The sequence below is a fragment of the Theropithecus gelada genome, chromosome 3, assembly GCF_003255815.1.
Source record: "Theropithecus gelada isolate Dixy chromosome 3, Tgel_1.0, whole genome shotgun sequence".
Taxonomy (NCBI): domain Eukaryota; kingdom Metazoa; phylum Chordata; class Mammalia; order Primates; family Cercopithecidae; genus Theropithecus; species Theropithecus gelada.
The window spans coordinates 136099493-136126773 of record NC_037670.1 but is presented as its reverse complement, the minus strand read 5'-3'; the positions used below and the strand labels follow the sequence as shown (position 1 = coordinate 136126773).

Genomic DNA, 27281 nt, shown 5'->3' with positions numbered 1-27281 from the left:
TGGTCTCAAACTCCTGACCTCAGGTGATCCACCTGCCTCGGCCTCCCAAAATGCTGGGATTACACGTGTGAACCACTGTGCCTGGCCTTTTTGTTTTTTAATTCTGCATAACATAAAATTTACCATCTTAACCATTTTTAACTGTACAGTTCAGTGATATTAAGTATAGTCACACTGTCGTGCTTCCATTACCACCATCCACCTCCAGAACTTTAACTTTGTTTGAGATGGGGGTCTCACTGTATCACTCAGATTGGTCTTGAACTCACATAATCCTCGTGACTCAGCCTCCCAAGTATCTGGGACTACAGGGGTGTGTCACCACACCTAGCTAATTTTAAAATAAATTTTTTTAGAGACGAGGACTCACTGTGTTGCCAAGGCTGATCTTGAACTCTTGGCCTCAGCCTCCTGGGTACCTGAGACTACAGGGGCAGAACTATTCTCATCTTCCCAAACTAAAACTCTGTACCCATTGAACACTAACTCCCCATTCCTCTTACCCCTGGCCACTACTATTCTACTTTCTGTCTCTGTAAATTTGACTTTCATCACCCTTGAAGTCATCACTGCCTGTGGGTAGCTGTGGGAAGGACATCACTCAGTCTTCCTAATCCTTTGAAATGATCAGTTAGTCTCTGGGGTATTTTCTGAGTACTCACATGTTGGCAGATACACAAAAGAAATTTGAGTGACAACGAAGATAACTCCTGAGCCGGGTCATTGAGAGAAAGTAGGCGTTATTTCTGCTAAAGGGGGAAAGAAAGTCTTGCAGGCGCAAGCTGTGAGGCCCTTAGGTGTGAATCAGAGAGGTATGTGAGAGGAAGCACAGCTTGTTTGGATGACAAGAGCAAAGAGTGTGGATGCGAGAACAAAAATACACGTAGGGTTTCCTTAGATACTTAGCATTTATTACAATGATACATGGGGAATTAAACATCAGGAGATCATCTCAGGGATGTCAGAGAAAACTAGATGCCTATTAAAATAACAGCACTCTTCTGAGGATCTGGTTATTATAATTCTTGTGCAATCAGAGCAGTCTTCCATGGCTACCTATGTTATGGTGATTCAGCTCTGTGTCTGCATCCACCAGTTAACTGACACCCTTTTTAGTGGCTGCTTTCCCTGTCCATCTTACATTCAATCCCATAAAGAAAGAGACCAACAAGAGTGCATGCAACAGAAGGCATCCCTGTCCCTGTCGGGCAGCTTTCTTGTGCCCAGCTGCCTCTGTACCACAGTGCATCTTGCTCATTCCTGGAAAGTGGATACTGGAGTCCGGGGGGTCCAACTATGAGGACTGGAGCCTCAGCAGCTACTGAAGCTTCTTAAAAGAGTTGGAGGTGGGCTCTTTCATACCTGTACTACATGGAGAGCCAATGGGAAAATGGGGATAGAGAGACTGGTAAGAACCAGATCATGAGCAACCTTCTCTCTCACTGTAGGAGACCTAAATTTATTGTTTGAGCTACTGAGAGTCATTGACTGGTTTTAACCAGGGAAGCAACATCATCATTTATTTGCATTGAAAGAAGTTCATATTGGTAACTGCAAACTGAGTGGAGGGGGATAAGAGACTGCTGGTGGATTAGGAAAGCTTTCACAATAATAATTGACCAGGAGATTGTATAAGCTCACCAAATGTAATTGAAGAGAAAAAAGAGCAGAGCCTGTGATAGGGGCCCTGGCCCTTCTTATTGCAACTATCTTTTTTACATGGAGATGGCCACATCATAGCATTATAACTTAGCATGTTACTTTAGGGCTTTATGTGTAGTTACCCTAAAGGCAAATAAATGAAGAAAAGGAATTACCATTGTTGATACCATCTGAAAAGCTACCATTATGTCTTTTGAGAAACCTATGAGGTGGAGTTAAATGGACGAATAACCTAAGTATTTGTCCATTTTATTCAATTTAGTAATTGAGTTGGCTATTATGACATTAGAGGAAAAATTATTATAGTCCTTTATCAGTGACAATTCTGGTCCCTATTCTTGATCTATTTGACTATATTTACAGTTCAGGAAAAGGAGAGACCTGCAGAATGGCAAGTATTCTGTCAAATACACTATCTGCCAACTATACTTAAATTCATAAGTCACCTTTTCCACTTATGTGTATATGGAAAAATCACCCCTTGTGTCAACCATGTCAAGCACGTAATGATATCAGTAGTCTTTACAGAAGATTTGTGGGGCCATCTGGGGCAAGGTGGTCATGTCACACAGCCTGCAACAGTTCATTCTCTCTCACACACACAAATACACCCACACACCGACATACTCCCCCTACTCCTCATCCAGCATTTCCACCCTCTCCAATTCCTACCCTGTTGCTAGATTTTTTTCTTTCTTTTTCTTTTTCTTTTTTTTTTTTGTCTTCACTCAGCTCCTCTCTGGCTTCTTTGCCCCTTGTAAATTCTGCCTCCACTCTGATCCCCGCTCCTCACCAGTTTCAATTTTTCAGCCCTTTATTATTCCAAAGAATTTGCCATTTTTTGTTTCCTAAGCCTGCTCTTTGGAAGATGCTCATAGTCCCCAAGGAACTTACTAGTGAACTATCCCAGCAAACAAAGGCCTGTCTCCCGACATCTTTGAACCAGCAACAGCAAGATATCCTTACACATTTTTATTATGCTGTAGCATACAGACATTTTAGGGAAAACAAAAACAAAAGGCAAAAACAGAAACAGAAATTACAGGGAAACAAAAGATGAAGTACAGATCTCTGATAAGTCCAAGTCCATCATCCAGGGGAAGTCCTTGTTCATTACCCTACTGCTGCATATATTCTGGACATTTCTCTGCTATATCACGAAGTTTAGAAAATAGTATTTTTTTTCCCAGTTTGTCGGAAACTGGCCACATATGAAGAAATGTGGCTTGGGGTCCTGTCTCAATCATTGCCTTCCCATGTGACTTGCAGAAGCTGCATATACCCTCCTCTTATATGATGAGCTACTGGAATGGTCTGATCGGCCCCTCAGGGAGTTCCTGACCTACCCCATGCAAACAGAATGGCAGCGCAAAGAGCACCTGCACCTCACCATCATCCAGAACTTTGACAGAGGCAAAGTAAGTGGCCCTGCCCCGCCCGGGGTCCCTCCTGGGGTGGTGGTGTTGATGTCCCTTTCCCTTTCATTTCTAGTGTATGAATGCCCACCTCCTTGAGCAGAGATCCTCACATTTTAACGTATATTAGAAACACCCAAGAGCTTGTTAAAATGAGGATTCCTAGGCCCCACTCCTAGCCATTCTGATTCGTTTTGATTTTGAATCAGCCATTCTGATTCATGCCTTGTCTGGCACGAGGCTGGGGAATCTGTGATTTTAACAAGGACCCTAGGAGAGTCCAATGTGCATGACCTTTTCATTACACTTTGATAAACACGGATTTAGAGATTTTGATCGCCAGTAACATAGTCCATTCCTGGCTGCTTTAGCAAAATACCCTAGACTGGGTAGCTTAGAAACAACAGAAATTTATTTCTCACAGTTCTGAAGGCTGAGAAGTTCAAGATCAAGGCCCTGGCAGATACAGTGTCTGGTGAGGGCCATCTTGCTGTGTCTTCACATGGTGAAAGGGACTGGCTAACTCTCTGGGGCCTCTTTTATAAGGGCACTAATGCCAATCATGAGGGCTCCACCCTCATGACCTAATCACTTCCAAAGACCCCATTTCCTAATACCATCCCATGGGGGTTAGGATTTCAACATACGAATTTGTAGGAGACCCAAATGTGCAGACTATAGCACACAAGTATATTCTCTGAAAAACCATTATCACCCTTCACAGTCTCCCGAAATTGGCATGCATTCTGCCCCATTCTACTTTAAGGTAAAATATATGAAACTTAATTTGTTTAAAGAATTTTGTGGCATCCCATCATATACTTAAGAGATGCCTTGGGGTGTTGAAAAAACCTCACTGACCTCATAAAGCAATTCAGTACATCACCTCCCTCCACTTCCTCCCCCTCTTCAAGGGCTTGTAGTCTCTTTTAAAAAATTCATGAATCTGACCACCATTGTTTATTGGATTTGAACACTTGGATGCTTTGGTGGTACATGTCTTGGACTCAAATATATCTTCCAGATTGCGAAGGTTAAACAGAAAATTAAAATACAACCAATGGCTGTAATTCTTTTACAAAATATAATTGGGTACACGTAAAAATTTGATGCAAGGAAATTGCTTCTTTCACATCTTCCTTTATTATTTATCTAGCTACACTGACATATCATTACATGAATACCAAAAGAAATGTTTTTGTGCCCTCCTGCTGTAAAGTTTCCACCTGTGGGATAAGGTGGTACAAACTCTCTGGATTCATGTATTGGTCCATCCCCAGGAGTTTGTGCTAGATCAGGGGTTGCAAACTATGGTCCACAGGTCACATGACTCACTGCCTGTTTCTGTGCAGCCCCAAAGCTACAAATCTCTTTTACGTTTTTAAATGTTTGAAAGAAATCAAAGGAATCATAACATTTTGGGACATGTGAAAATGATATGAAATGCATGTTTTATTGGCCCTAAATTCTTATTGGAACACAGCCATGCTTAATTGTGTCTATGACTGCTTTGGTGCTATAACAGCAGAATTGAGTAATTGTGACAAAGACTATATGGTCCTCAAAGACTAAAGTGTTGACTTTCTGGCCCTTTGCAGAAAATCTTTGCTGACACCTATACTAGATCAAAGAATTTTATACATTTCTGCTGAGAGTAACCAGCTGGGTTAGACCTCTCAAAATTTGCAAGCACAACTAAGCCAAGCAAGAAATCCAGGGTACCAGTCACAGATAATTGGGCCTTAGGGGTCAGTGGTAATTCTCTCCTCTGCCTGTTTATATCCATCTACTCGGCCATTGTGGAACTGTAGTTATTTCAAGATGATTCTGGAATGACAGCAAAAAATATTGTTCATGCACCAAATATTAATGACTGTTGTGGTAGATTATCGTTTCCAGCATTCAAAGGATTTTTAATAATTTACATTTTAATTACATGGTGTTTTCAAGCTTAAAGTCTCAATGATATGATTAAAGGTATGTTATAAAGATTAAGGAGTGGCCAGGTGCGGTGGCTCACACCTGTAATCCCAGCACTTTGGGAGGCCAAGGTGGGCGGGTCATGGGGTCAGGCGATCAAGACCATTCTGGTCAACATGGTGAAACCCCATCTCTACTAAAAATACAAGAATTAGCTGAGTATGGTGGTGCCTGCCTGTAATCCCAGCTACTCGGGAGGCTGAGGCAGGAGAATCGCTTGGACCAGGGAGGCAGAGGTTGCAGTGAGCCGAGTTGAGCAACTCCAGCCTGGTGACAGAGCGAGACTCCGTCTCAAAAAAAAAAAAAAAAAAAGATTAAGGAGTAAGGCTTGGTGCTCTGAACACACTCATGTTCTGACTTTTGGGTAGAAGTAAGTGGATGTTGTCGGATGGTTCCGTTGATCTCATTCATTTGTCCACAGTGTTGGGAGAATGGCATTATCTTGTGCCGGAAGATTGCAGAGCAGTATGAGAGTTACTATGACTACAGAAACCTGAGCAAGATGCGGGTAAGGTGCCTGACTGCATCCTGATCAGGCCATAGCCTCCCTTTGTGATTAGCTTTCCAGTGTGGTTCTATGAAATTAACTCTGTGGTCTTGCAGAAACGTTTTTTAAGATAAATCCTCTGAAGCATACTTAGCTATTTATACAGAGAAATAGCAAATTGATTTGTGTAATGCTTTTATTTAATATAAAAAAGTGAGCGCTTGATCTGTTTAATACACCATATATGAAATATACAGTCTAATCCAGGATTAACACTTTTAGTTTATTGTGGAAAATCTCCACCCTGTTTGAAGAGTTTCCACTTACACATGTTTCTATAACAATATACCATTCTTAGTCCCATAATCTGCAAATCTGTGGGAATGGCTGACCTGTTTCTAAATAATTTAGGGCCAAATTGTGTAGGCGTCACCTCTCTTTAGCTTCAGCAATGGGTTTTTATTTGCGGGACTTAGATCGAGATTTTAGCACCTAAGAGCTCAAGGAGTTGAGTACTCTGTTTCTCTGAACCAGATGTTTTATACCTGCTTTGCTCTTGGGTTCAAACAAGTCCTCCTTGCCCTCCAAGTCCTTACTCTTGAGCAGCATGAACGTTTGTGTCATCTTGTAATACACAAGATCCTGCTGAGTGTGTCAGTTCCTCGGGGTTTCTAAAGTAGGATCATCAGTTTTTATACATTAAAAAAAGATTACAATACTGCCTTTTAATTTTGAGGTAGCCATTTAAGAGATAATACCATAAACCTGTAACAGCTCATAAAATCCCTTACACCCCAACAAGGAATTTATTCAACTGGCAGGAACTGACTCTGTCCTTTTGGCACAGTATTTCATGTCAGCAGTTCATCGATACTTCTCCTAACATGAAAACGAAAGAGAAAAACCCTGTTTTAACTTCAGTCCATCATGTTGACTCTGGCAGGCACTGCAGTTTTATATAAAAACATTGATGTTCATCTCTTGGCATCCTGTTCCTGTGACGAGAAGCGAGGTGATGATGTTTACTTGTGAGAGCCCTTGGGTGCCATAGTCACTAAGATTTTTATAAACCCAAAGCATTATACTTCATGCCAACTGCTCTTTGGGGTGCTGTTACTAGAGGGAGGATAGAGGAGGAATCTTCAAGTGTAATATTAGTCTTTCTCTGGAAACCCTGGGGATGATAATGCCATGAATGGGAAACCATAAGCTTTATATGCTTCATAGTTTCAACATTGTCAGGCGCACTTAAGAGCTTTCAACCCAGACAGCACTTTGCACTATGGGTCTCCTTTGGTTTGGTTTGTTGTTTTATCCTTGCCCAACCTGTGCAAGATTGCACCTTCCAAATGTCCTGAATTACCATAGGCAGGTGGAGGCAAACCCACAGGTAAGTACATCTGGCACGAGAATTCTCTAGAAAGGTTTTGCCTCTAATAATTCACGTTAATTTCTACTTAATTGTGAAGAAAATATTTTTCTTGATAGACTACATGCGTAGAAATAATTTTTCTCTTGGGATAACATGTGATAATACACTTGATCCTTTAAAGCAGGGGTAAGCAAACTACAGCCTTTGGGCCTAGCAGAATTAAATAGTTGTGAAGGGACAATATGGCCTGCAAAATGTAAAACAGTCTCTGGACATTTATAGAGGAAATTTGCCAATCCCCCACTTAAAGCATCAAAAAGAAAGTCAGATCTTCTTTTCGGCAAACTCAATTAAAATAAAGTTCTCCTTTATATAAAAGAGAAATCTTATTCTATAACTTTGATAGAAACGAAAGATGAGATAAAATGCTTAGAACTTTTCTGTGCTTTCTAGATGATGGAAGCCTCTTTGTATGACAAAATTATGGACCAGCAACGTCTTGAACCAGAGTTCTTCAGAGTTGGATTTTATGGAAAAAAATTTCCATTTTTCTTAAGAGTAAGTAATATACTATTTAATTTGCTTTCATAGTTCTCATATAGATATCCCAATCAAGACAACTAAGCTGTTAGTGACATTTTATATGACAGGTAGTAATATGCATGAGACTTTCTTTAAACTTTTACTTTGCAGACATTATATTAATCTAGAATGCCTTGTTTTAAATAATTTCTGAGATAGCAATCAACCCCTTCCTAAATTTAGTATATTTTGTGAGCAATCTTTGATAATAATAGTTTCCCTTATATGATACCCACTATTTTAATTCAGTCTGCAATTCCCATCAAGTTAGTATTAGAAAAAAAAATGGTGGGGCACTGCAGGAGGCTGGGAGTTGCAGAGTATCGAAAGCAATGCAGTTTCACATCACGTGAAAACCCTACCTCCAGCACCATGTAAAGAGTGTTGTTTGGCCATTTTGATGAATTTGTAAAAAGATAAATGTCACCCAGCAAAGAGACCCAATTTATTGCTAGTATAAACTCCATTTCTACAAAGGGAAAACCTTTAGACATTCTAAGATACCTACAAGATAATAAAATATTCAACTCCATTCTTTTCATTTTTCACATTCTGCCAAGTAGTGTCTTCTATGCTTGAATATTTATTGGACACTTCAGTATATACACCTTCCTTGTATAAAAACATTGCTTAAAAGAACAAATGTAATTCCCAAGCAACTAAAGAAACATATCTGGGATAATTTTAAAATTGAATCAATTTGTTACAACTTTAGTTCTCAATATACAAATATTTTGATGTTTGTTTTTATCTAAATCTTGCCTGTCAGCACATATGACAGGATACTAGGATGGGTGTGCTTGGAGAAGAAGAGAAAGATTTCACTTTATTGTTTGTTTAATAATCATTATCTGCCTTTCAGAATGAAAAAGACAGATAGGTAGATCCCAAAATATCCAATACAGGTTCATTTCAGTATCACATGGAACAAATGTTGTCTTTAGTCAATTGAAATGACCGTGCATTTGGGTGCTACACAGACATAATGTGCAATCTCCTTGTTGCATTAAAACACAGTATAGTGGGCGGTCACAAAGCTGACTCTGCAGGTGGGCCTGCCTAAAAATGGAGGAAATCTTGATTCCTGATCAAAAACATCAGTAAGTGGGCACAGTGGCATGCTATAATCCCAAGAACTTGGGAGGCTGAGATAGGAATATCACTTGAACCTGGTTCCAGACCAGTCTGGACAACAGAGCGAGACTCCAAGAAAATGAAAATTAAAAAATGGCAGAGTCAGAATACATGTTGAATTTAAAAGACTAAGTTTTGGAGGTGTAGCTGGTCCCAAGCTGTTATGAGCAACCCCGCTAAGGACTGCAGATGGCCTGGATCCAGGTTCTGAGTGGAGCGGCACAGTCTAGAGCTGTAGCCGCACAGAGGGCTGGGGATTGCACAGCAGGGTCCAGATGCTTCTCTGCCTCAGTAGGTCATCTCCCTCTGTTGGCACAGACAGACATGACACTGTTGGCAGAGTTATATCTGAAAGATTATAATTAAAAGTATAAAGTTTAAAAAAACTGAAAGTAGTTTAAGAGTCATAATTTTAAAGAGAGTTTAGCAAATTGGAAAACTGCATTAGCTAATAGAATAAATTTTGTTAAAAAGTCAATTAGAATAAATCAATCTTCTATATCATCCTTCTTTTAAAAATAGCTTTCCTGGGTATAAATGGCATTTGCTTCAAAATGAAAGAGAAGAGTCCCCCTCTATTGGTTTCTAAAGGGCACTACACTCTTCAGAATCCCGGAGCCTGACCTTTTTTCTTAAGGAATCAGATTCTAGTCTGTTCTTGGATTTAAAAGCAAACAAGTATCAACATTAAAAACTTCCTTTTGGCCAGGCACAGTAGCTCGCACCTGTAATCCCAGCACTTTGGGAGGCCAAGGCAAGAGAATTGCTTGAGGCCAGAAGTCTTTTGTTGTTTGATCAATTTCCAAAATAATTTTTAGAACTCAAATACATTTATACAATGTTATGATCTAAGTAGGGATTTTTCCCCTCATGGAAAACAGGTTACTTTTGGCTGGGCACAGTAGCTCACACCTATAATCACAGCACTTTGGGAGGCCAAGGCCAGAGGATCACTTGAGCCCAGGAGTTCAAGACCAGCCTGAACAACATAGTGAGACCCTGTCTCTACTAAAAATAATAAAAAAGTAGTTTGGTGGTATGCGCCTGTGGTTCCAGCTTCTTGGGAGACTGAGGCAGGAGGATTGCTTGAGCTCAGGAGTCAAAGCTTCAGTATGCTATGATTGAGCTAGTGCACTCCAGCCTGGGTGACAGTGAGACCCTGTCTCCAAAAAAAAAAAAAGAAAAGAAAATGGGTTAAAGAATACTAACATAGAAGTTCTACTTCTATATACATGCTTAAGAAAATTGAAAATACATATTCACACAAATACTTGTACCTGAATCTTCATAGCAGCATTATTCATAATAGCCAAAACATAGAAACTGCCCAAATGTCTATTAACTGATGAATGGGTGAACAAAATACAGCATGTCTATGCAATGATACTTAGCAATAAAAAGAAAAGAAATACTTATATGTGCTACGAAATGGATGAACTTTAACAATACTATGTTAAGTAAAAGCTAGTCACAAAAGGCCAGCACATTGTATAATTCTATAACAGGCAAATCCATACAAACAGAAAGTCGTTTTGTGATTGGCTGGGGGAAGGGGAAAATAGGAAGTAACTGCTAATGAGTATAGGGTTTCTTTTTGATAATGATGAAAAGATTCTGAAATTAAATTTTGTTAATGTTTGCACAACTCTATAAATATACTAAAAACCACTGAATTGCACATTTTTAAAAAGTGGATTTTGTTTTATGTGAATTATATCTCAATAAAGCTATGTTTTTCTCAGAAAAAAAAAAGAGTACTGATAAGGAAGATGCTTTATTTCTTGGAGTCCCAAATATCAGCCAAAATTTCATTTTATTTTAAAATGGCTTCTTAATAGCATTGAACGCCTGTATTCTTAGAGCAAATGCCCCGATTTTTACAAACTGTTATGTATAAGCATTGTTTTAAAATATATTTCATTTACTAGGATATTTGAATATTTATTTGGGGGCTCCTGTAATAGGCAAAGAGGGATGTGTTGTCTTTTATTTTATCAAGCAAATTAATTATCTTTTGAGTAGAATTTTTAAAATACAGCATCAGATATTGTAACTTTTATCTAGAAAGTTTTAAATATAGAATTGTATGGGGTCCACAATTACAGGTAGAGTCTGCCTTAACCTTGTGTTTTTCAAAAGATCATGATTTATTTAGGGGTTTGTGGGGAATCGAGGTAGTTTATCCAGCCCAGTTCCTGCTGCATTTCCTCTGCCTGCCTGCAGCTGCCCTTTCCTTGCGGAAGAACTAAACCTCTGCCCATGACTTGTTTCTTACTCCCTCACTGTGGCCTGCAGTTCCTCTTTACGGCATTTTACATAAGAACCTCATAGAGCTGGACAACATGGAAAACCCTGGGCCTCAGCTCCTCTAGGCCCCAAACTGATCTCCCCTTAACTTAACGATCTCCAAGGCCTGAGATCCCACAAGCTTTCTTGGTCTTGGTAGCTCCTAGGCATTTTTCCTGCGTACACTAGGCCGTGTTCAGTTTAGAAAGAGCCCAGGGTCTGGACTCAGACCAGAATTTCAATCTAGTACACGTGGACAAAGTATTTCCAGACATTAAGCCGTGGCCAGGCGTGGTGGCTCACGCCTGTAATCCCAGCACTTTGGGAGGCCAAGGCAGGCAGATCACCTGAGGCCAGGTGTTCAAGGCCAGCCTGGCCAACACAGTGAAACCCCATCTCTACTAAAAGTACAAAAATTAGCTGGACATAGTAGTGCACACCTGTCATTCCAGCTACTCGGGAGGCTGAGGCAGAAGAATTGCTTGAAGTTGGGAGATGGAGGTTGCAGTAAGCCGAGATCATACCACTGCACTCTAGCTGGGGCAACAGAGTGAGACTCCATCTCAAAAAAAAAAAAAAGACTTTCAGCCCTGGTTCCCCAGTTATAAAATGGGGTGGGGTAGGGGACAGTGACTACCTGTCAAGCTTGTATGAGTTGAATGACACGTGCAGTGTGCTTCGTCAATGACTGTGCTCAATTACAACTTCATTACCATTAAAATGTCAGATCCATCATTATCTAATCAGATCATTCAGGTACTTTTGGGAAACCTTCCCATCTTTCTAGCTGTCTTAACCTACCTCAGAAATAACCTTCACCATTCTTCCTGAAGGAGAGCATCATGAATGGCAGAATACTCATACACACACACACACACACACACACACATATACACATACACACATATACACACAAAAAGCAGACAACAAATTTACTTTTCCTCCACGTTGTAAAATTACCCATGTGAATTTGATATGTATTTTATAAAAATAATCTTTACACATGTGCTTATTAACATTTAGAGGGAATACAAGTGTTTCGTTTTTATACTTTGGTGCTCTGAGAATCCACCTCTTTGCGCCTCATGCAAGTGAACCAGAAAGAGTGAGGCATTCTATTGGGTCTTATGAAATGCAGTAGAGAGTGAACTCATGATCTTTATCTGCATTTTTAACAATTGGGCAAACTTTTCAGATTGTTCCAGCGTATTTTTTGTTAGAGTGTCTTGGTATGAGGCGTGTGGTCAGTTACTGCCAGTGTCATGTTTTTTGACTTTGTCTGTAATCCACTCCCTTATATAGCCCTAATTTCTTTTTTGCTTTCATCTCCAGAATAAGGAGTTTGTGTGTCGAGGGCATGACTACGAGAGGCTGGAAGCCTTCCAACAGAGAATGCTGAACGAGTTCCCCCATGCCATCGCCATGCAGCATGCCAACCAGCCCGATGAGACCATCTTCCAGGCAGAAGCTCAGTGTATCCGCACCTACAAGGGCTGGACTCAGTGAGATTGCACTGGCTCTTAGCTGCAGAGCATTTTCATGCAAGGTTGTTCAGCCACCAGTCCCTTTTCAACAGCCACATCCTTACTGCTCCCTCTTTTCCGTCATCTTAATTTTAGCTTAACTCCTTCTGAATAGAACTTAATTGTTCTATTTATTATGATGATGTCAGTTGAAAGAACTCTCTTGAAAGAATTTTTCCCTTTTAATTAAACCTCTTGAATAGCTCACCCTGCCTTTAAAGCTCCTTTCTAGTGATTTCCTTTAGAATAAATTTCCTTTGACAGATCCTGTGGAAACTGCTTAAGTTCAAGAAAATCATAGTATTATGCTTACTGGCACATATTATTTGCCCCTCCCCCCACCCTGATAATTTTTTTCTAGAATGAGGAATGCACGAGAAAGAGCTACTCCAGTATCTTTCAGGGGCTTTTAGCTATGGCATCCTGAACAGCCTTTAATCATTGTTGTATAATTCATACTCTTATTGTCTAAACACAAACAACTGAGCTGAAATTATATAGGTGTTAGAGACAAAGGCAGTTCGCCCCAGCACTCTTTTCTGAACCCCTCTGCCTTTTCCTGAAACTGATGGTCTTAAAAAACACCTAAAACTTCCACTGACAATTGTGAATACCATTTCAAAGCAGAAACCAAAATGCAAGACGTGCAAGAAAGTACATAGGAAAAATATTTTGCTATCTTTCTTTAGATAAGAAGAGAAGGAAGTAAATATACAAGTTAATATGATACCCCTTTAATGTAATTTTTAAAAATATAAACTATAACTAAGCACCCTGCATATGAATACAAGATTTGAGAGAGAAGTTATCACAGATGTGAGAAGGCTAGGGACACAGAAAATCACACAGATAGGTGTGTCACACAGATAGGTCTGTCTTTGGTCATGGTTGCATAGGTATTTACATGTTATTATCAGCAAACAATAAATTTAAATGGCTCATGCACAGACTAAGATATGTCTCATGAACAAGGATTAGGATTATCCTGAGTACCTAAGGCCCAAACCATTCACATCTACGTACACACACACACACAAAAATTAGTGATATCTAAATTTAGAGGTCATGAAAATTTTAAGTCATGGAAATTTCAAGCTGATACTTCACCTACCTAGAACTAGTTCAAGACCTGTAGTTTGAGACGTGATTTGCTAGAACTGAGTTCTTGGCATCTTCTTGGTAATTTTTTAAATGACTTCAACTGAAATGGAAACAGAAGATTCTTACCCATCCTCTTCTCTCTGCCATGGTTCAGCCCGAGCCAGACTTCCATGGATTGGCAAGTCAGGTTCTCTCCTTGACTTGTTAATCCTAGATTTGCAGATATATGCTGTGACCCCCATTCCGGAGAGCCAGGAGGTCCTGCAGAGAGAGGGCGTTCCGGACAACATCAAAAGTTTCTATAAAGTGAATCACATCTGGAAATTCCGCTATGACCGACCATTTCACAAAGGCACAAAAGATAAAGAGAATGAATTCAAGGTACCATGCAATTCTTATTACATGCTAACTCCTCAGATAGACTGTGAGCCCCTTGGGGTGCAACCCTTGGTAAATATTTACTCAGAATAGTGTCAAGTGACAGAAACAGAAGGGACTACATAAATCATTTAGTCTAGTGGTTCTGCAGCTCCACGTGTATCAGAGTGACATGGAGTGCTCCCTAACCAAGCAGATTTCTGGTGCCCAGCTCAGGAATTCTGAATCAGTTGGTCTGGGAGGAGGTCCTAAAATCAGCTTTTTTGGAACAATTCTAATGCTGGTGGTTCTTAGACCAGTCTTTGAGAACTCCTGGCTGAAGTCAGTCCTCTCATTCATTTATGTTGAACTAACTGTGGGAACCTTGGGATGTTTATTTTCACATAAAGTTCAATGAATAAAGAATAGGTAAGGAACAGAGAAAAGGAGTTCCTGAAGACAGAGAACAGTTGGGTAGACTGCTGGTACGGTGGGTAAGTTATGTGCCATCTTTTGCTGCTTGTTCTTGTGAGAACAGTGTGTAATCAGAACTTCTCAGGACTCTGAGTAAAAGCAAATCTTGGATTCTTTGCATGTGTTGAGCTCCCTGCTCTCAGTAGTTCCAACATACCTTCCTACTTCAGCACCCTGTCTGCCAGAAAGGGGCAAGGTTTCTCATAGCCCCACTGCAGAAAAGGGGCAAGATTGTTCACTAGATAAATTAGAGTCTGCCCCTTTCTTTGCAAACAATGATATAGTGAGACCCCCCCCCCCACAGTTTATTTCATACCTAAACGAAGAATGCAAAATTAGCTTATTTTTGTTGAGTTAATTGGCTTACCATTTTTCATCACAGATGTTCCCTACTTAAGCTAGGAAACGCGCTCCTAACATGATTGTCTCATGTTAACTCACTTGGTCAGCTCTGCCTGTGTCTGTTCCCAGTACTCCCGGAAGTATTTCCAGGAATCATTCGCAACCGAGAGGAGATCAGAAGGGGAAGGTTTTGCAGAGTTATGACAGGATTGAATAAAGAGCAGTCCCTTGTGCCCGGAGATTTAATGGGCTAAATACCAAGGCAAGGAGCCCACTGGAAAACAACAATGGGATAGTACTAAAAAGATCCATGATCATTTTCTTGTTTTTTTCTGGAAACTTACATTTTTCTTTGTGCCTTCCAAAATCAATTAAAGATATAGCCAGTTGATGATATAGTTCTTCTTGCAGTTGCTTTTAGTTAAAACATAGTCAGAAATCCACTGAAATCAGGCAATTGACTTGTTCAAAGTCACCTTCTAGTTACCGGTAGCCCCAGTCCTAGAACTCACATTTTGTGACTCCTTCATTGTTTTTTCCACCATACTACATTTCCTTGTGGTTGTCACTTTAAATCTGTATCAGTAGTGCAGCAATCTCCCTAAAAAGCAATAATAATAAATCTGGCTCCTGATTCCTGTGCTTTATAGCCCTCAGAATCTGGCTCCAAACTGCCCCTCCAGAAGCCTCATCTCCACCACAACCTACTCACCCTTCCTCCCTCTCAGCCTCCGCGACACTCGGCTTCTTTCTTCCTCTCCCGCCAAGCCCTTTCGCAAGCTGCTTCTCCTGCCAGCACTGCTACCCCCACTCTCCTCCTGGCAAACTCCTACTCACTCCTCAGAATGCAGCTCACGCATCGCCCCCTCTGAGAACTGCTGTCCTCCTCCCCCAGGCTGGCGTGTGCGCCTGCATCCCCCTCTGTTGGCCCCCAGAGCCTTGAACATCCCTTTCTCTTCACTCTGAGCTCTTATTCATCTGCTTACCTCCCTGTCAGCACCAGAACACTGCGAGCTCTTGTCACAGGATCTCTGTCCTATTCATCTCAGCACAGCTTGGCTGGCCCAAAGAAACTCTTCCATTTTTTTTGTTGTGGTGGTGGTGGTTTGAGTAAATGGCACTATTTCAGGAATTTTGTAAAGTGTATTATCCTCTTGGGAATATACTTGGTTTAAGTAAGAAAGATGAGGCATAGATACTAAAACCTGGTTGACAAAAAAGAAACCTGTCATCAACAGCAGCTCGTACCAAAAGCGGCATGGTTTCACATGTCCTGGGGTTGCTGGTCCTGGCCAGAAGCAGCCCTGGCTCTAAAATACAGATTTGCCTCTATTAACAGCAGTTCAAACAAGCACAAGAAAATGTGGCACAGTAGATTCAGCAACAGAGGGGGAGTCAGAGGTCCTAGTGGGTAGGCTCTAGTGCTGGCTCTATTGGTAGTATAGCTTTTGAACAAGTCACATTGCTGCTTTAAGACTTAGTGTCTTCAAAATTTTTTTGTTTTTTTTTTTGCTCTGTCACCCAGGCTGGAGTGCGATGGCGTGATCTCAGCTCACTGCAAGCTCTACCTCCCGGGTCACGCCATTCTCCTGCCTCAGCCTCCCGAGTAGCTGGGACTACAGGTGCCCGCCACCACTCCCAGCTAATTTTTTTGTATTTTTAGCAGAGACGAGTTTTCGCCATGTTAGCCAGGATGGTCTCAATCTCCTGACCCCGTGATCTGCCCGCCTCGGCCTCCCAAAGTGCTGGGATTACAGGCATGAGCCACCGCGCCCGGCCACGTCCTCATCTTTAACATAGATCACGCTGTGTGGTTCCTAAAGCCTTTGCTTCCCTTAAGACTCTTATTCTAATCTTACATTAACTGGCTGATACATTGACTGGCTGACCCTTCTACATATAAATGGCTAGATGTTAAGGAGTGAAGAGAGTTTGAATTAGAATTTTGGAGAAATAGCAAAGAAAATAACATATAGCCTATTTTTGTATTTTTAAGCTTGCTGTTTGAAGTAGGAGCTCATTTATTCCACATGGAAAGAAGCTTGATGATATACAGTGGAATTGTTAAAATCAGCTTCAGCAATATCTCACTGTGATAGTTTCATGAGTGCTTGAATGAAGACTAAAGAAAGGCTGATGGGAATAAGGAAAACCTGGTAACAGTGGGTGACAAACACTAGTCATGGAAGTAGCTAGAAAGAAGGGCAACTTGGGGGACTTAATATGCTTTTTGTTTTGTAGAGTCTCTGGGTGGAGAGAACGTCATTATACTTGGTGCAGAGTTTGCCTGGCATTTCTCGCTGGTTTGAAGTGGAAAAACGTGAAGTGGTAAGGATCAGAGCTTATTCTCAAGCACTTTCTCATCACAGTTGTTCACTTAGAGTTGGTGCCATATATTCATTACTTCTCCTTTGACCCAGATTCTCTGGAAGCACTCATAGTAAAATAGTGAATGTTTATAGTATTGGCTGCTATTACCAAGCTGAGAAGGTAGACATTAATATTGTCCTAATGCATCCAGACGGAGGGATTCCTTGAAAACTCAATTTGCTACATGTAGAAAAAACTACTCAGGCCCTTGAGTTAGGAGACTTGGAATTCCAGCTCTCCTAATTGCTATAGCTGTGTGACCTTCAATGCTTACTGTGTCAGACAGTGCTAATGCTACCTGCTTTCTCTTAATCATCGTATCAAAGCTATGAGGTGTATATTCTTATTCCTGTTTTTGCAATGTTTGACAAGAGGTCAAAAGCCTTTGCCAGAGATCACATAGCAAGATGTTGAAGAGAGACTCCAACGCAGATATTTCTGATTCCAAAGCCAGTTATATTAATCTCTTCTAGCTATGGTTTTCTTACAGGCTGAAGGAGGCTAATGTCAAGTCTCTGCCCAGTGCCCGATGCACAGTAGGTCCGTGTTGTTACAGTTCCCAGTAGAAAGGATGGCAGCATATTAATCTCTCTGAGCAGTCCTGATCTACAGTGGGTACCACTACAGAACCTGGTAACCACAGCTCCCAAGAACCCTCAGGTTGTAAAATGTGACCCCAGCTCGAGTCCCCAGTTGTGGAGAGCAGGGAGAGCAGCAGCTGAAGGCAGCCACATCCAGGGTGGGACCCCACCCAGCTGTCTGTGCTGCTCTTCCAGCTGACAGCACCTCGATGCCAGCCACAGCCTCACAGTCTCACAGCCTTCCTTGCTACATCCATTATAGCCATTTATTAACTTTATTTCACTTAGTGGAAATGTTCATTTGTTTCACTGCAGAAATAATGTGTTTGTCATTCATTTTTGAGCCTGGATCTCACCCTTTTGATCGCTGTAGTTCTCTGATAGGAAGTGTGCCAATTGTGCAAATATAATGTAATTCATACCTTATTTAGGTCACAAGCCTATTCCTTCAATCCAGTAGAAAGAACAGCTCCTGACCAAATTGTTTTTCAAGAATTGTTTGTCTTACCTGAAATGTCTCAGCATTGAAACTACTCTCAGCCTATCATGTTCAATTAAGCTAAGGATTTGAAAATTAAAATTGAACTCTATTCAGCAGATTACATCAGTGTAGTTGTATTCTTGTCCAGTCTCAGGTCCAGAGTCCCCAAAAACTGGCTGCTTACACATTGTGCCCTGGTACCTTCCATGGAAGAGGGGAGACTGCTAAACGCAGTGCTCAAAAAGTCTTATTATGCTTCCCGCTGAATGGCATGGGTCCAACTTAGAGAAGTGTTTTTAGTCATCCATGCTGCATGAATGATTCAGAGAGCCTTTAGCTACTTACTACCCAGAGCATTAAATCCTGTGAAGCCTCACCAATGGTCCTAGCCCTTGGAAATGTCATACACACATACAATGCTAATAAAAAATAGCATGCTGATAATGATAAAAGGAACATTACTAAACACAACCTTTCAAACATCAGCTGCCTACTTTATTAGAATATGTAATCTTATGTTCTGTCAAATAGAACAAATCAAACTCAACTGTTTTGTTCCCTGAACACAGCCCACTCTTAACAGCTTTTGTGTTTTTCTCTTGTTCTTGCTGCCTAGAATGTCCTCACTATCGATTAAAGCTATTGGTTTCCTGGTTTAACTTCTAGTGTAGAAGGTCTTCAAGAACAGGGACAGGTAGTAGGTACTCAATACAAGTATATCACGTTGAATTGAAATTCCTCATCTGCAGATGCCAATGTCTGAAAACCAAGAGATGCTTTCATTTGACTCCAAAGCTCATTTGCTAATAATACACCCAAGCTTTTCTAATGCAAGTCCATTTATTAACTGTATTTCACTTAGTGTGAAGGTTCATGTGTTTCACTGTAGAAATATTGTATTTCCTTTTTTGTTTTTGAGACTGGATCTTCCTCTGTCACCCAGGCTGGAGTGCAGTGGTACGATCATGGTTCACTGCAGCCTTGACCTCCCGGCCTCAAGTGATCCTCCCACTTCAGCCTCCCAAGTAGCTGGGACCACAAGCATGTGCCACCACAACTGGCTACTTTTCTGATTTGTTGTAGAGATGAGGTCTCACGATGTTGCTCAGGCTAGTCTCAAGCTCCTGGGCTCAAACAGTCCTCTGGCCTTTGTCTCCCAAAGTGCTGGGATTACAGGCATAAACCACCATGCCCGGCCTTATTAATGTAATGCATTTGATTAGAGGAACCTGCCCTAGATCCTGCTGGGAGTTTTATAATATACCATATATGGCCCTATACTGCCTTTCTAAAATCTGAAAAGTTCTTAATTCTGAAACATATGGCACCAAAGGTTTCAGATGAAATTGGGGACCTTTATTTTCTAATTCATAGACCCCCTCAATGGCTTATCAACTTTTGTGAAGATATCAATGCCTTTGAACTGTTGTTTCCTCTGTAGTTTATTTATTATTTTCAAAACCCAAAAAAGTGTTTTTGTCCTGATTAAAAAATAAGCTCATTTCAGCTGGGTGCCATGACTCACCTGTAATCTCAGCACTTTGGGAGGCTGAGACAGGTGGATCACCAGAGGTCAGGAGTTCAAGACCAGCCTAACCAACACAATGAAACCCCGTCTCTAGTAAAAATACAAAAAATTAGCTGGGCATGGTGGCATGCACCTGTAGCCCAGCTACTTGGGAGGCTGAGGCAGGAGAATTGCTTGAACCCGGGAGGCAGAGGTTGCAGCGAGCTGAGATCACACCACTGCACTCCAGCCTGGGCAACAAGAGCGAAACTCTTGTCTCAAAAAAAAACAAAACAAAACAAAACTAAGCTCATTAAAAACTTTTAATCAAGACAAACATTTATAGTTTAGAATCCATAAATAATTTTTTTTAAATCCAACTAAAGATCACGATAATATTGTCATACCACATCCTGCCCATCAGAAAACAATGTGCCTGTTTCTTTTTTTTTTTTTTTTTTTGAGATGGAGTCTCGCTCTGTCGCCCAAGCTGGAGTGCAGTGGCCGGATCTCAGCTCACTGCAAGCTCCGCCGCCCGAGTTTACGCCATTCTCCTGCCTCAGCCTCCCGAGTAGCTGGGACTACAGGCGCCTGCCACCTGGCCCGGCTAGTTTTTTGTATTTTTTAGTAGAGACGGGGTTTCACCGTGTTAGCCAGGATGGTCTTGATCTCCTGACCTCGTGATCCGCCCGTCTCAGCCTCCCAAAGTGCTGGGATTACAGGCTTGAGCCACCGCACCCGGCCTGTGCCTGTTTCTAAATACTGTATACCCAGAAGCTAACCAATCCTCAGCGCCCCACCGATAGCGCCACCTAGTGCCTGATTACTGCAGTAGCCTCCTGAAAGATTAGCTTTCCAACCCTTATCCCTGTAGTCTCTTTTGTACTTCGCAGCCAGTGACCTTTTAAAACTTAAGTTATAGCATACAAAAATAGAGAAAATATATAATGATATAATGAACCTGACTTACCCATCATTACTTCAACAGCCATCAAAAAGGCCAATTTTGTTTCATCTACATGTCTACCTGCTCCCTCTCAACTGGACTGTTTTTGAAGTAAATCTCAGATGTCATATCACTTCATCTACAAATATTTTAGTATTCATATTTATTTTTAAAAACCTGAAATATTGTCACATTAAAAATTAACAGTAATTCCTTGACCATAAAATGTACAGTGTTCATTCATACTTTACCAAATCTTTTATTCTTCATTTTAGACCAGCCTGGGCAATGTAGTAAGACGCCATCTCAACAAAAAATTTAAAAAATTAGCCAGCATGGTGGCATATGTCTGCAGTCCTAGCAACCTCCTACTCCAGAAGTTGAGGCCAAAAGATCACTGGAGCCCAGGAGTTTGAGGTTACAGTGAACTATGATCATACCACTGTACTCTAGCGTCAGTGACAGTCTCAACCCTGTCTCTTTTTTTAAAGAAAAATTATATATTTTTAGGCTGGGCACGGTGGCTCATGCCTGTAATCCTGGCACTTTGGGAGGCCAGGGCAGGCAGATCACTTGAGGTCAGGAGTTCAAGACCAGCCTGGCCAACATGGCAAAACATGTCACTACAAAAAATACAAAAATTAGCTGGGCATGGTGGATCACACCGATAATCCCAGCTACTCAAGAGGCTGAAGCAGGAGAATTGCTTGAACCCAGAAGGTGGAGGTTGCAGTGAGCCAAGATTGCGCCACTACACTCCAGCCTGGGCAACAGAACAAGTGAGACTGTCTCAAAACAAGAAAGAAAAATTTTATTTTTACTCTGTTATTGGAATCCAGATTTAAATAAAGGCCATGCATTGCAGTTGATTGAAATGTCTTCTAAGTCTCTTTCAAGCTATACGTTTCCCCTTGCATCACTTTCCTTATTTTTTTGTTGAAGAAACTAGGTTGTTTATCCTGAAATGTTTCCTTACGTGTGGATTCTGCAGACTGCATCCCAGTGAAGTCATTTAACATGTTTCTCTGTCGCCTGTATTCCTTGTAAATTGGTAGTTAGAACTAGAGACTTGATGAAATGTTTTGCTTTTATTTTCACAAGACTACTTCATACTTGGTGTTATGTGCTACTGGTTGTCGTGTCGTGTGTGTGTGTGATGCTGGCAGCCACTGGTGATCATTGACCAGATCTATTAATCTTTTATGGGTCACAAAATGGTGATATTTTATCATTTCATGTTTATTTACTCATTGGAATACTTCTGTAAACAGAAATGTCCTCTCACGAAATATTTGATTACCCTGAGGTACAGTAAAGATAATGCTGTATTCTACAAAAGCGACCAGAGGGGTTTTTGTGTGGTTGGTTTTGTTTTTAGTATCATTAGTAACTCATGGATGTAAGCATATTTGTTTTGTTTTAATCCATTGCAGTTATTCTTATTAAATTTCAAAATGTTCCATCTTTGCCTGTTGGAAGCCTCATCAAAATGGCTCCTGAGTCTTTTTTCACAGTATCCAAGTAGTCTTTGTTACTGAGCTAACACACAGGATCTGACTGTCAAATTCCACACAGGACTCAGTGACCCCTCCCAGCATCAAGCTTTGCTAGTAATTTCAAGGCAGGCAGGATGCTCAGATAAAGCAGTGAGATTTCTGAGACATCACGCGTGCCAGGTCCTTCTTCCCCACATCAGTAATAATTCAGAATTATAGGTGGAGTCCCTAAGTGAGGTTCACAAGGTTCCTCATTCAGAAGCACATTTAAATTATGAAGTGTCAATTAGGAAACATTCCATTTTCTACTCCAGAGAGTTAGTTGTAAAGCTTCTCAGGGACATTGTGTAATCATGCCTCATGGCTTCTGGTTTATTTACTTAAAGAAATCCTTTGACTGGGGACTTCCCTCTTGGGCATTCCGTAGATAACATCTCTTCCCCCTAGCAATTATTTTTAGTCCGTTTACTTGAAGGTTCAATTGACGAAGAGATAAGACATAGTCACCTGTCTTTTCTGTCCCCTAAGGACATTCCCCAGTAAAGAAGATGAATGGATCACAGGCCAGATACTTGAGGGACTTCCTGGTAAGACAGGTGGTCTAGGATCACTTGAACGTCTCCTGCCCTAGACCTGAAAGCAGCTATTTCTCCAATGACTCTTTATTCATTTTGGTGGTAAACAGTATTTACAGATTGTAATCTGAGGGAGGAAAGTAATTCTTGGTGAACACTCTATATCACATATCTTTGCACATTTCTTTGACTGTCCCCTTAGATTTCCCTAGAAGTGAATTAATCAAAAGTATCCCCACTGTAACCATTGATTCATGGATCAGCAATGGGATATATCATTTACACCCTGTCTAGAGGGGATAACTAGTCTTAGGAATACTTATTTCCCCAGTATCTTCTCCAACACTAAGTGTTGTATATTTTAATCTTTCCAAATAGACCAAAATTATACTGGGGTTGGATGTTTTGCTTCAGCATTTTTTGAATGCTAAGTGAAGATATGTTTTCATATATTGATGTACTCTATTTTCTTGTGTGAATGCACCAATCATATCCTTTGTCTCTTCAGTATTTGGCAAATACTAACATTTTGTCTATCCTTCATGTTGGAAATATTTTCCAAGTCGTTTGTATTTTGCCTATGTTTATTATATCTTGTTTTATTTACTTTCTAGAAAATTTGATTTTTAATAGCATTTGAATTTACAAAGATGAAGATTGCTTTTTTCTTATAGCCAAAAGTACATAAAATCTATTGTAACCATTTTTAGGTGTGCAGTACAGTAGTGTTAACTATATATACATTGTTGTGCAACAGGTATCTAGAAGTTTTTCATGTTGGAAACCTCAAACTCTGTATTCACTCAACAGCAGTTCTCTTCTCCCCTTCCCCCTAGCCCCTGGGAACCACCATTCTATGTTCTAAGATGTTTTGCTTACTTTTTAACTTTCAGTGACTCAGAGCTCTCAGACTTCCTTTATGGTTTAACTTTTGTGTTCATAAAACAAAGATTTACTGTTACAAATAATCTGAAAGTAAATACCCATTTTCCACCATTCAGGTAAAGAAACAGAACATTGCCAGCCGTATCCTGCAGGCCTCCCATGCACCCCTTCTCAATTATAGCTCCATCTTCACCATAAAAAGTAGTCACTATCCTGACTTTTATGGTATCCATTGCCATAAAAGTTTATCACCTATTTGCCTCTCTAAACAAGTCAATTTAGTTTTACCTGGTTTTGAACTTTATATAACATACTAGTTGTGTTCTATTGAGACATATTTGACTCGGTGTTATTTGTAGTATTTGTCCATGTTATTGCATGTGACTGAAGTTTGTTTCATTGCTGTATGCTATTCCATTCCATGAACATATCACAATATGTTTATTCTCTTGTCAATGGACTTATGGATTTTGGAGATTATGAACATTTTTGTATGTTTCCTGGTATACACATACAAAAACCTCCTACTCCACTTTTCCTTATATGCCTAGAATTTCTGAATCATAAGATATAGATATACACACACACACCCCTATATATATCTTCACCTGTTTTTCCAAAGTGAAGGTACCAACTTGAACTTCCAGTAGCAGTAATCGAGAGTCCGTTGCTCACAATCTCACTCTCATCTGCTGTTGTCATTTTTGTTTTTACTATTTCAGTGGGTGTTTAGTAGTATGTTATTGTAGTAGTATTTTTCACATCTTTGATCACAAATGAGGCCCAACACCTTTTCATTATTTGTTTACTGGCCATTTGAATTTATTCCTTTGTAAGTCGCTGTTTAATTCATTTGCTCGTTTTTTATTTGGTTGTTTACCTTTTTCTTATTGGTTTTTAAGAGTCCTTATAAACCCTGAACATGTGCTTTTTGATGGTTACACATGTTACAAAATCTTCTGTGTTCTTGCTTATCTTCCCTTCTCTTTGTGTCTTTGATGAATGTTCAGTCTTAATATTCTAGGATTTTTCAGTGTTGGTTTAAGATGATCTAAGTGACCTTTAAAAACTCTAATTTGTTTCCTTGCCTGCATGAACCAATATTTAAATATGCTTATTGTAATCCTGAATTACTTGATTGCTGAGAGCTTGGCAGACCTTCTCTTCAAGGAAAATGTCAATGGCAATAGCAATCCCAATGACATACATTTGAAGAGCACTTTTACCATTTTCACAATTAGGTCCTCCATACAGCCTGGAATTTTTAAGTCATTATGATTCTATTTGGCTTTCCAACAAATAGATCCTGCAGTATATATTATCTTGTTTTCTATAATTCCCAACTGTGTGCCATCCTGTGCCACCTTATGGTGCTGTTATATATACATATGAGGTTCATATGGCATATGTCCCATCTTCCCAACTGGGCTGAAAGCTCCTTGACATCAGAGGATCCACAAATGCATCTTTATATCTCCCATGGTGCTTTGTATCAAATAAGCATTGAGAAGGGTGATAATATTCAGGGTCTCTGAATATTTAACCCTTCAAAAGAAAAAAAAACTGGTTTTAAAAGACGAGATGCTTGGATATTATTTTAAGGATTAAATTGGTTGTTGCAGTGCTAATATAGAATTGATGATTATCCAAACCACATTTCAATGAATAAATATAATTACTTGCCCCTTTCCAAACCTTGCTAATGAACATCCCACTTGAGTCTATTCTACAGAATGGCCCCTGGTAGAGATATTGATGGAAGCCAAGGGGGAGCGCAGATAATTCAGAACATGGATAAACTACTTTGTCTTTCTTCTTGAATGTCACAAATTCAACATATATTTATGTTCATTTGCTTCTCAGGTAGAAATGAGTCCTCTGGAAAATGCAATCGAAGTGCTGGAAAATAAGAATCAGCAACTGAAGACTCTGATTAGTCAGTGTCAGACAAGACAGATGCAGAATATTAATCCCCTGACGATGTGCCTGAATGGAGTTATAGATGCTGCAGTTAATGGTGGTGTTTCCAGGTACCAAGAGGTAAGGATTAGGTATTGTTTCAGAGAAAGTTTTCAATTGTGAAACCCTTCTCAGCGTTTCATGAATGTTTTTTCAGACTGTGTACCCATATCAGCACGCAAACACAGGGCTGCAGTTGACACAGAGTCCTTTGTTAAACAGAGCAAAACATACAGTCATTTGTAATTGCCCAGTAACTCCATTTTCCCAACATGTTATATTTTGATAATAAAAATGTGTGTGTGTATTCATTCTTGCATGAATAAAAGTAGAAAGGACATTAGGATTGTTTAATAAATATCCACCTAAAATAATTTCTCTAAGCAAAGAAGTTCATGGGCATAGAAAAGTCTGATCTGGGCTGGGCTCAGTGGCTCACACCTGTAATCCCAGCACTTTGGTTTGAGACCAGCTTGAGCAACATAGGAAGATCCTACCCAATTAAAAAAAAAAAAAAAAGACAAGACCAATCTTGCTTAGATGATGCTTTAAGTGGACCTTTCATCTGCTCTCTTAAACAGAAAGATACAGTACGCTGGAAGGTAAGGCCACCATCTGGGTCACACTGAATCTTAAGGCAGTTTGTTTTAGGATACAAGCCATATAGCTTATTGATTTGGGTTTGTTCTTTATTTTACCAAGGGTACTTACTGTACAATCACTGATCTTCCTTTAACAATTCTTATGTTTCCATTCTGACCAACCACCTACGCTCGTAATCAGCCCATCTGTCCCAAAATGTGATTTATAATGGTGTCATTTCCATAAAGATGCCAGGTCTTTAAAAACAACTTGTCTTTGACTTGTCTTGTAACTCCACTGAAGTAGACTGATTCTCCTTTCCCTTACTAGGCATTCTTTGTCAAAGAATATATCTTAAGTCACCCTGAAGATGGGGAGAAAATTGCACGATTAAGAGAGCTGATGCTTGAGCAGGTAAGTGAAGCAGAAGCCAATCCCCTTCTATTTTGCCTGGATATGTGCTCGCTTACCTAGAGCCCCGTCTGCATGGTTTCCTGCATCAGTGGTCTAACTGAAGCGGGCAAACAAGGGTTACAGATTCCTGTAATATATCCCAACTTGCTAATTTCTACTTTTTCTTCCCACTGGGATGCAAAAATTAATTTAACAATGAGTAGACTATGGCAGCCAGTTACAGGTTGAGTATCTTTTATCCAAAATACTTGGGACCGTAAGTGTTTCAGATTTTGGAATATTTGCATTTACATAAGGGATATTTTGGGGGAGGGACCCAAGTCAAATAACAAAATTTATTATTTCATATACATCTGACACACATAGCCTGAAGGTCATTTTATATAATATTTTAATAATTTTGTGCATGAAGTTTCGACTATAACCCATTACATGAGGTTGGGTGTGGAATTTCCCACTTGTGGCATCATGTTGGCACTCAGAAGGCTTCAAATTTTGGAGCATTTCTGATTTTCAATTTTTGGATTAGGGATGCTCAACCTGTGAAACAAACAGCTTCATGTGGTCTCTTAAAACATTCTTTGAACATTCTCCTCCTAGAGACTTGCTGTAGGTTTGATGCCAACTCCAAATATGAGTGCATGAATGAATGAGATTGTTACGTAAGCATTATAATAAGGAAGTGGGCAATCAATAGACCTTGCTTTAAAGCAGTGTCGTATTTTGCAAAGTAAACCTATAGATTACATGATATGGACAAAACTAGATAC

General features: G+C 40.1%; 1 protein-coding gene across 3 annotated transcripts in view; it reads left to right on the top strand.

Moving 5' to 3' along the window:
- The window catches only part of DOCK4 (dedicator of cytokinesis 4), a 475181-nt gene that overhangs the window by 428468 nt on the left and 19432 nt on the right, over positions 1-27281 (top strand). For all 3 annotated transcript variants that reach the window (XM_025379882.1, XM_025379884.1, XM_025379883.1), the window contains 8 exons: positions 2932-3080; positions 5479-5565; positions 7370-7474; positions 12251-12392; positions 13757-13923; positions 16957-17043; positions 25420-25596; positions 26428-26511. In XM_025379882.1, the coding sequence (XP_025235667.1) occupies positions 2932-3080; positions 5479-5565; positions 7370-7474; positions 12251-12392; positions 13757-13923; positions 16957-17043; positions 25420-25596; positions 26428-26511 (998 nt within the window). The remainder of the gene's footprint in view (positions 1-2931; positions 3081-5478; positions 5566-7369; positions 7475-12250; positions 12393-13756; positions 13924-16956; positions 17044-25419; positions 25597-26427; positions 26512-27281) is intronic.